General features: G+C 47.1%; 1 protein-coding gene across 1 annotated transcript; it reads left to right on the plus strand.

The window, feature by feature from the left end:
- The first annotated feature begins 6,969 nt into the window (after positions 1 to 6,969).
- Positions 6,970 to 8,915, plus strand: IER5 (immediate early response 5). Its single transcript, XM_061383393.1, has one exon. It carries the CDS (start codon positions 6,970 to 6,972, stop codon positions 7,942 to 7,944), a length of 975 nt encoding a protein of 324 aa, XP_061239377.1. The 3' UTR covers positions 7,945 to 8,915.
- Positions 8,916 to 10,683: the final 1,768 nt, after the last annotated feature.

Below are 10,683 nucleotides of genomic sequence, written 5' to 3' on the forward strand. Positions count from 1 at the left end.
TTAAAATGGCAAAATCAAGTTGGGTTTCAGGAAAAGGATTTTATCCTATTTCATTTTTTAGATGCTAATGAAATAAAATTCAAAATTCAGTTCCTCAGTGGCACTAGCCACATTGGCCTAGGGGCTACAGGATTGAACAGCGCAGGACTAGGGTTTTCTACAGTGGTGTTTTCCCATTCTGTGACTTGAGAGGGTACCACGGTCATTTGAATGAGTTTGAATGCTGTACTTACTGAGGGAATTTGTTTTTCTTTGGAGTATTAAAGGAGACAAGGTATGACAAAAGTGATCATAAGAACAACCTAAGTTTCTCTGAACTAACATACAAAATTTAGGACAAGATGGGGGCTGGGGCTGTAACAGTTTCAGAAAGGGAACTTTGAGGAGGAAAAAGAAGACTGTCAGGTTTTGATGTCCACCCCTAGTCGAATGCTATTTGAAGATAAAGAAATTTTATAGTTGTCAAGGTGCCAAGAAGGAAAAAAAAAAAGATGTAAAATATGCCAGGATAGTGAGAGAAAGTTGAAATGAGGATTGCCTGTTTCAGAAGAGCAAGGGCAGTATTATTTACATAAAAGTGCTTATAGTATGCTTTTGTAGAGTTTTCCTCCTAAAGAACGGGGATGTCACACAAATGATTACTCATTTACATAAAGCAACTTTCACTCCTCTCAAATTCCAAATTTCAAACATTGAAAGGTAGGTACAGTGCAGATAATTTGTATTTCACTTGCCCACTTCTTAACCATGGTTACTTATCACAGAGCTATTGTATGCATGGGGCTTCCCTGGTGGCTCAGTGCTAAAGAATTCACCTGCCAATGCAGGAGAAGTGAGTTCTATCCCTTGGTTAGGAAGATCCCCTGGAAAAGGAAATGGCAACCCACTCCAGTATTCCTGCCTGGGAAATCCCATAGACACAGGGGCCTGCAGGGTACAGTCTGTGGGATTGCAAGAGAGTCAGACATGTCGTAGCTACTACATAACAACATTGTATCCATGATCCCTAGCGGGTTTGCATTGTTCTTATATTGACTAGACCCCATTTAAGGCAATATTAGCTCTGTCATCATCTGATAATAATGCCTAGTCATGCAAACCAGAAATAAAGTCAGTAGAAGTAGGCAGACAGGCCTTGTGTTAAAACGAATCCTCAGATCAGAGCTTAGACAGTACTTGAGTGGGGATAGCTGCGACTACACTCAGTGTACTAAGTTGCTTGTGCCCAATGGATAAATGGGGTGGAAGGGCAAGACAGACTTCATGGACATCCTCTGGCCACTTCTAAAGCAGTTGCTTGCTCTGTCCATCTGATACCCCCAGTCTCATCATGCTACCAATTACTCTTTTTAACTGAGAAAATCCTGAAGATGACAGCAAATTCTAACTGCTTTCTAAAGCTTAGAAGAATACATTCTATACTTTCCCACTTTTTTGGCAGGTGAAGATGAAGCTTGCTGATCCTGAGAGCTCAGGTCCTCTGGATATGAGTTCTCAAGGTTCTGTTTTACTGTCTCAAGATTGAGGAACTCCTGACAATAACAGCGATCATGCTCAATTTGAAGTCAGTAGACATTTATTGCGGAGAAGCTAATGGCACCCCACTCCAGTACTCTTGCCTGGAAAATCCCATGGATGGAGGAGCCTGGTAGGCTGCAGTCCATGGGGTCGCTAAGAGTAGGATACGACTGAGTGACTTCACTTTCACTTTTCACTTTGATGCATTGGAGAAGGAAATGGCAACCCACTCCAGTGTTCTTGCCTGGAGAATCCCAGGGATGGGGGAGCCTGGTGGGCTGCCGTCTGTGGGGTCGCACAGAGTCGGACATGACTGCAGCGACTTAGCAGCAGCAGCAGCAGACATTTATTGAGCACCTACTAGTTGGTATAATAAAAAAAGCATTCAAAATTCAACAAGTGCTAACAGTATACCTACTATGTGCTTAGTACTGAGCTAGGCACTAGTATAATAATAACAATTATGAGAAATAAATACTTGTGTGGTACTCAGAACTGTATTAAACACTGTAGGTATGCTTATAATTCCCATTGTATACAATAGGTGGCTGAGGCACAGAAAGATGAAATAACTTGCCCATTACAAAACATGATTTACTTATTTCACCTAGATGTGAAATAACTTTCCTAAAGGCAACAGCAAGAAGTGAAACAAGGGTAATCTAGCCCCTGAGCCCCAAACTCACCAGCCTTTAGAATTAAACAGATTCAGAGCTGAAGTGCACTCTCTTCCATCTACAGCTGTATGACTTCTGGAAAATCACTTAACTTTTTAGAGTCTTAGTTTCCTCACCTGTAAATGGAGATAAAGACATCTACTTTCAGAACTTTGTAAGGATGACGTATAATGCCTCTACAGTGGCGAGCTCAGGGCCTGGCCAACAATATCATTATTCAGTTCAGTTCAGTCATTCAGTCGTGTCCGACTCTTTGCGACCCCATGAGCCGCAGCACACCAGGTCTCCCTGTCCATCACCAGCTCCCGGAGTTCACCCAAACCCATGTCCATTGAGTCAGTGATGCCATCCAACCATCTCATCCTCTGTCGTCCCCTTCTCCTCCTGCCCTCAATCTTTCCAAGCATCAGAGTCTTTTCAAATGAGTCAGCTCTTTGCATCAGGTGGCCAAAGTATTGGAGTTTCAACTTCAGCATCAGTCCTTCCAATGAATATTCAGGACTGATTTCCTTTAGGATGGACTGGTTGGGTCTCCTTGGAGTCCAAGGGACTCTCAAGAGTCTTCTCCAACACCACAGTTCAAAAGCATCAAGTCTTCAGTGCTCAGCTTTCTTTATAGTCCAGCTCTCACATCCATACATGACCACAGGAAAAACCATAGCCTTGACCTTTGTTGACAAAGTAATGTCTCTGCTTTTCAATATGCTGTCTAGGTTGGTCATAACTTTCCTTCCAAGGAGTAAGCATCTTTTCATTTCATGGCTACAATCACCATCTGCAGTGATTTTGGAGCCCAGAAAAATAAAGTCAGCCACTGTTTCCACTGTTTCCCCATCTATTTCCCATGAAGTGATGGGACCGGATGCCATGATCTTCGTTTTCTGAATGTTGAGCTTTAAGCCAACTTTTTCACTCTCCTCTTTCACCTTCATCAAGAGGCTTTTTAGTTCCTCTTCACTTTCTGCCATAAGGGTGGTGTCATCTGCATATCTGAGGTTATTGATATTTCTCCCGGCAATCTTGATTCCAGCTTGTGCTTCCTCCAGCCCAGCGTTTCTCATGATGTACTCTGCATATAAGTTAAATAAGCAGGGTGACAATAAACAGCCTTGACGTACTCCTTTTCCTATTTGGAACCAGTCTTGTTGTTCCATGTCCAGTTCTAACTGTTGCTTCCTGACCTGCATATAGGTTTCTCAAGAGGCAGGTCAGGTGGTCTGGTATTCCCATCTCTTTCAGAATTTTCCACAGTTTATTGTGATCCACACAGTCAAAGGCTTTGGCATAGTCCATAAAGCAGAAATAGATGTTTTTCTGGAACTCTCTTGCTTTTTCCATGATCCAGCGGATGTTGGCAATTTGATCTCTGGTTCCTCTGCCTTTTCTAAAACCAGCTTGAACATCAGGAAGTTCACGGTTCACATATTGCTGAAGCATGGCTTGGAGAATTTTGAGCATTACTTTACTAGCGTGTGAGATGAGTGCAATTGTGCAGTAGTTTGAGCATTCTTTGGCATTGCCTTTCTTTGGGATTGGAATGAAAACTGACCTTTTCCAGTCCTGTGGCCACTGCTGAGTTTTCCAAATATGCTGGCATATTGAGTGCAGCACTTTCACAGCATCATCTTTCAGGATTTGAAAGAGCTCAACTGGAATTCTATCACCTCCACTAGCTTTGTTTGTAGTGGAATTCATTAATCCAAGTGTGTATGCACTTGGTGGGCTTCCCTGGTAGCTCAGTTGGTAAAGAAACTGCCTGCAGTGCAGGAGACCTGGGTTCAATCCCTGGGTCAGGAAGATCCCCTGGAGAAGGAAATGGCAACCCACTCCAGTATTCTTTCCTGGAGAACCCCATGGACAGAGCAGCCTGGTGGGCTACATACAGTCCATGGGGTCTCAAGAGCCAGACATGACTTAGTGATTAAAGCACCATGCACTTGGTATGGCCACCTCAGATGTCATAACCTTGAAATGCTGCCATACCAGTTGGCAGAAACTCTTGAGTGCCCCTCTTTCAGGACACACAGCCCCTCCTGCAGGTGCCTGCCCCAAACCCCTGCACTGGAAGGGCCTCCAGGACCAGATGGTCAGTGTCTGTGTCCTACAGTTGTAAAATATTTTCAGTATCTCCTGGTTACAAACATGAGATGGGCTCCTGCCTATGATCAGAGGGCAGTTGGGGAGCAGCCCTAGGCATGATGGGAAGAAGTACCAGGGACAGTGATGAAGCTGTATGGAGGATGGGGGGACTCCCCGCTCAGGTGGGTCAGGAAGGCTTGGTGTGTCAGGGACCAGTGTGGGTCGGGGAGAGCATCCAGATCATCACTAAAGTTCCTTTTGTCTCTTGCCTTTTTCATTCTTACTACCTCCACCTGGTTCAACCTTTACTACTCTTTGCCTAAAGTCCCCCTAGATCTTCATAATTAAGTGGTCCCCTTTATAATTGAGTGGCAATTAAGGGTGCTGACCGTTCTAGAATCCGTTCTGTGGTTCCCTTAGTAAACAGTCTTTGTTAGATTCCTCATCTTCTCATAGGTATCCACAACCCTCTATCATGTAACCCCGGCCTCTATTTCCAGTCTTTCCACTTACTATAGGTGCCTGGGACCCCTGCCAAATGAAGTGTTCCTGACAATGGACTCAGTGGCCCCTGCTGCTTGGAACTTGTGGACCCTACCTCTGGGATTTTCAACACCCTCCTCAAATACAAATTCTTTGTTCCATCTAGGATCCTTCCTTTCCTTGTCTTTTTCCACCCCAGGTCATGTAAGGTGTGATGCTCTAAACTTCCATTGCTAGCATGCGATACCTTGTTTTCTCTTCACAACAGCTCTAGGAGGTAGGCACTATTACTATGATCTCTATTTTAAGACAAAAAAGACAAAGGCACAGAGAAGTGAATTAATTTTGCAAAGGTCACACAGCAGGCAAAAAGTAGAGCTGGGATTGCAACTCAGGAAGCTTATCTTCAGAGCCTGTGTTCTTAGTGTTTTATAGTGATGACTAGCTCTCAAAGAAAGAGAAAATAGAAGAAAAAAAATGCTCATTATTACATGAAACACACGGCTTGCTTTTGCAATTATTTGTGTTGTCCTTTTATCTCCTTCTTTAGGTGAGCTGAAAATTTCTAGAGAAGAGGAACTCTGGGTCTTATGGACTAGTGTCTGTAATCATCATTAAGTTGTGAGGATAGATAATTACTGAGCTATCACATCCTGATTATGAATTAGCTTAATCAAACCTGCCTTTCACTAGTACTTTTCCCAACTAAATACATTACTTGGCCAAATCCTGATGCAAGACCAGGCTAGCGTTCCACATGGACTTCAGGAAAACTGTGCTTAGTTTGGTGACTCAGATTGTGGATGAGAGTTGTCATTCATGGGAAGATACTGCATAATAGAGCAGATGCGTATGTGATTTCTCCTTTTTAGACTTGGAGAAGTTGAAGCATCCTGAGGTTATTTACCCAGCATCAGGCAGGTCTGTGGTGGAGCTTAGCTGGGACTAACTCAAATTTACTCTCAGGAACCCAGTCTAGGACCCTGGACAACCCTCTGGTGTAAGGATCAGTAAATAGACTAAGCCATCGACTGACCAGAAAATTCTGGAACACTCTTCCCCTAAATTTTTTCCTTGACACAAAATAAAATTATGACATCATGATGGGAATACAGGACTTCTCTATTTGTACTTTTATAACATGTTAGATTTTTTTTCCCCCAAGGGTGGATTGGTCAGTCCTAGTGTTGAAGAAAAATCGTTGTCAAGAACGTGAACCACCGGTTCACTGTAACTGATGTTACAACTGTATTGGTTCTAGAAACTAGAGAACAAAGTGATAAATACTAGCTTAAATAGAAAACCAAAAACTTTGTAGGTAGACACAAAACCTTCCTGAGTAGACAAAAACTTTGGAACTTTTAGAACCCCCGTTTTCTTTCTTCGGTGTTAAAATTGACAGGTACTAGAGTGTATGTGACTTTAGGAGGCAAGGGACTTATCCAAGATTAATATCTGCTAAATATCTTGTAGCAAAAGTATGTTATCTAGGCGAATCCTGTGCCGCGTTTTGCCTTCGTCTCCATTTCTGTTAGGTTGCGCGGAGCTTACAGGTGTATGTCGCCTTGGAAACGGAGGTGCGGGGTGGGAATGGGAGGAGAGCTGATCCAGGAAGGATCGAGGCTTTATTGCCGAACAAAGTCCACCACGATACTCGGATGAAAGTTCGAATGGTTTAGTTCGCTCTGGTTCCGGGAAGCAGCGCACAGGCCAGCACCTTTAAGGCCAAACAACACCGTGGCTGTCCCGCTCTCCGCATCACCGGCGCTCGCAGCTCTGTCTGGGGTAACCGCCTGCAGGCGGTCGCGCGCGTCTCCCCCTTTAAGAACCTTCTCCGCGGGACTAACGTTCGAATAGCCCTGGCGCCCCTCCTCGGTCTCTGATTGGCCGCTCGAGGCGCACGAGGGCGCGCCCATGGCCCCGGAACGGTTGGCGGCCTCTCGCGATTGGCTGTCGAGAGGCCTTTATAAGGGGCCGGGCGGCCAGCTTGCCTTCAGTTAGCGACCGGACGGGAAACTGGCTGTGTTACTGTAGTGGGAGGGCGTGGAGGCTAGTGAGCGCGTCGTCAGAGCCTCTTCAAGAGTCTTCACAGACCGAGGGTCCACCCCCCGTGGCGGACTTGTTGGTACTTCTTGTTCCCGTCTCAGCTTCGGAACGTGGGCCGGGGCTCACCCCCTCACCTCCGCGCCAGCCCTGGGAAGGAGGAGGCAGGATGGAGTTCAAACTGGAGGCTCACCGCATCGTCAGCATCTCCCTGGGCAAGATCTACAACTCGCGGGTCCAGCGCGGCGGCATCAAGCTGCACAAGAACCTCCTGGTCTCGCTGGTGCTCCGCAGCGCCCGCCAGGTCTACCTGAGCGACCCGTGCCCCGGTCTCTACCTGGCCGGTCACCCGGGGGCCCCGGCGCCGCCGCAGCAGCCCGAGGAGTCGGCGGCCGGGCCACCCGCGGGCTGGGGGGAGCCACCTCCGCCGGCCGGCCGTGCCGCCTGGCCGGAGCCCGAGCCTCAGCCGGAGCGCCCTGCCGTCCCAGAAGTGCCAAGGGCGGGTGACGCGCAGCCCGCGGCCACGGTGACGGCCGCCGGGGACACTCTTCAGGGCGGAGAGGCGGAGGCGCCGGAAGCTGCCTGGCGCCGCGTGGAGGGACCGCGAGAGACGGCGATCGGAGGAGCCGGGGGTCCCGCCGAAGTCTCGGGGGTCTTCCCCCAGGGGCCCGAGGCAGCGCGCGGCCCCTGCGGCTGCCCCCCGGGGGACGAGGACAGGCTGAGCGCGGCCCCTCGCGTGGACGGCTGCCGCGCGCCGCGCCCCGCCGCGGCTGAGCCCCCCGCGTCACCCCCTGTCTGTGCCAGAAAGCGCGGCGCGGCGGGGGTGGGCGGCGGCCCCGCGGACTGCCCGGCGCCCGGCTCGACCCCGCTCAAGAAACCCCGCCGGAACTCAGAGGAGCAGCCGGGCGGGGCGGCGGCGGCCGCGGAGGAGGAGGAGGAGATGGAGACCGGTAACGTGGCTAACCTCATTAGCATCTTCGGTTCCAGCTTCTCGGGACTCTTACGGAAAAGCCCCGGGGGCGGCCGGGAGGAAGCGGAGGGAGAGGAGAGCGGTCCGGAAGCCGCCGAGCCCGGGCAGATCTGCTGCGATAAGCCGGTGCTGAGAGACATTAACCCTTGGAGCACTGCCATCGTGGCCTTCTGAGCCCCCGCGGACCCCGTGCGGAGAGGAAGTCGAGCAGCTGGCGTCCCGACGTGAGGGCTGGGCCTCTCCCGGCGGCGAGGACGCCCCCGAGGCCGTCGGCGCCGAGCGCGAGCGGGTGCCGCCGGGCGGCACAGACTGCCCTTGGGCTTGGCGGCCGCCTGGGCCGAGCCTCTCGGGTCTCCTCTGGAGACTTCGGAGTGGGAGACTTATTGGAAGAGGACGGCGATCGTGGACTTTAGTGTCTGTGTCTGTGTATGTCAGTTTGTCTCGTTGAATTAAGGCTATTTTGCCCCTCTGGAGAGCGTCACCCCTTCCCCGCGGTTTAGGAGATTGGGGCAGACAGGGACTTTCCTCTGCCGGCAGCGCCGAGAAGGAAGCGGCGAAAAAGGCCGGGGCCGGGGAGTTCCCCGTTCGCTCTCGGGGGAGGAAGGGACTTTACACACACCTCTTACATGAAAGCTAGAACTGCACCGAGGCCAGGAGCGGCGTTTCCTCCCAGGATTTCCTCGGACTAGAGGGATTTAGTCTGGAGTAGAGACTTGTATTATTTCTCTCCTTCCCCACCTTTCTCTGTCACTGAAGAAACGTTTATACCCTGTGATTACTCGGGGAAAGGGACTGTTAGCGGCCCTTGTCTTCCTCACGGAGGGAAAAAAAAACTTGATGAACTTCACAGAAGAGTTCAAGCTTGGAAATAATGGAGTTTATAGAGAAAAGATTTATTTTTTAAAAGCTCTAGATCAGAACTACTACACAGTGCTTTTAAAAAGTGTTTAAGGAAACAAAGTTTACAGACAGAAGCCCTAAGTGGAAAGGTCCTATGGTTTTGTAGATAGTGACTCCAGTCTTTGTTGTATAAAGGTTGGGGGAACTGACAAGGTTTTTGTACAGTATTTTCTCCTTCGTTGTATTGACTTTTGTATAAAAATGTAACTTTACGTGTCTAACACGTATTAAATATTTTGAAGCAACTTCACTGCCTCCTTGTGTGTAAATCGCCTGTCCGGGTTGTGAGGGAAGTGGGAGGAGGGCACCTATGGTCCTCCTGGAAAATTGAAGATGTGGTTCTTAATACCAGTTGTGCAGACTGGGGACATTGTTTGCTGACTTCATTAATTATGGAGAGAGGCACATTTAAGCTTTCTCCCTCACATCAGAAGACTGCTGTTAGGTACTAATATCAGTGGTCTGCCAGTTTCTTGAAACCTGCCACTAAAACTCCCTTTTCTAAAGTCAATTTAGGCAATTTGATTTTTAGCCCAATCTGACAATGTCCAATATTAAATAGCCTAAGTGCCAACTTCTGAGGCCCTTCCCATCCACAAAAGTGTTTTTCACTAAAACTTTTAGTTTCCTGTTATTAATAAAACCTGAGGGAAACTGCTGAGACTGACATGGCCAGCTGGTCAGGTCTACACCTCTGCATTCCAGTGGATGTCAGGATGGAAATTTCAGTGCTTTAAAAATTTTTTTTAAAATTATGTCTGTAGAAAGTAAATGCATCAGTGAAAGGAAATAGTTTGTGTCAAACTAGATAAGGTTGGAGGCCAAGGAGGGCTAGATGAATTAGCAAAGCCTGATTTGTTTGTTTTTGTCACCCAAATGGTGACATCAGTGTTTTGGCTGTGGGTCATGGTAAAGAAATACTTTGACAGCCAAGTCAATGTATTGATACATTTTTGGGGGGTCTAAGGCAGAATGTTCAGTATTTGAAGGGTAGTCAGTAATCTCTCAGAAGCAAATCAGAGAATGGTGTCTTAAAATATGGTTGCTAGTACTTTAAAAGATGGAACTGGTCTAAAATAGCTTATGAATAAACTGGGTGTTTATGAGGTGGGAAAAATTGAGGAAAGGAGACAAACCTCTAAGAAGGGATTATTGCCTTTGAGCAGAAGCATAAGGGAGTGCTTTGCTCCCTAAAGTCCTGACAGTGTAAACTTCTGTCAGGCCAGTAGGCCCCATGTTTTGGTATTTTTGCAAATCTATCTGTGACTGGTTAAGTCAAAGGAATTTTCTACTTTATGCTCCATCACCATAAATAATATATTCATAAAATTAAACATTCTCTAATCAGGGTCTTGTTAACATTGACTTGTTTTGCTTTCAGAGATTAGCTACTTCAGTTACAGCCACAAGAGATCCATTGAGTGCGACTGCTTAAACTGGAGGTGTCTAGGGCCTTAATTTTGCAAACATTTCCTGTTGCTAGAAAGTAATTATTATGCTTGAACAACTCAGTGCATTTTTATATTTGAAAGAAGGGAACATTTGGTGTGTTTGAGTTGATACATTTTGCTTGAGATGAAAATCGCCATTCATCCTTATTTTCACATTAAGATGAACCATGGGACCATGAGTCTGCTTAGTTTAGAAACGGTAAATGGATATATTTGATAGGGAAATAAAGCTTTGGAGAAATCAGTAAAGATGAGTTTTTATCGTAGAAGCAGTATATGTCATGGTTAGAGCTGGGCTCTGGAGCCAGACTTCCTGAGTTTGTATCTTGGCTCTGCCACTTACTAGCCGAGGGATCCTGGACAAGTTACCTCATCTCTCTGTGCCTTAATTTTTTCTCGGTTATGAAATTGAGATAATTGTGCCTACCTTGTAGGGTTGTGAAAATTAATGCCTCTAAAGTTTTTAGAAAAGCACATCATACATAGGATAAGTAAGCATACAATTGTTAGTTGTTAATGTAGAAGTGAGTTCTGTGTATAAATCAGATCTATGGTCAAAAGA

This window comes from Bos javanicus, chromosome 16 (assembly GCF_032452875.1).
Source record: "Bos javanicus breed banteng chromosome 16, ARS-OSU_banteng_1.0, whole genome shotgun sequence".
In the NCBI taxonomy this organism is placed as follows: domain Eukaryota; kingdom Metazoa; phylum Chordata; class Mammalia; order Artiodactyla; family Bovidae; genus Bos; species Bos javanicus.

Bases quoted from the DNA above. Each gene is read 5' to 3' on its own strand.
- IER5 (XM_061383393.1), top strand. From the start codon at position 6,970: ATGGAGTTCAAACTGGAGGCTCACCGCATCGTCAGCATCTCCCTGGGC.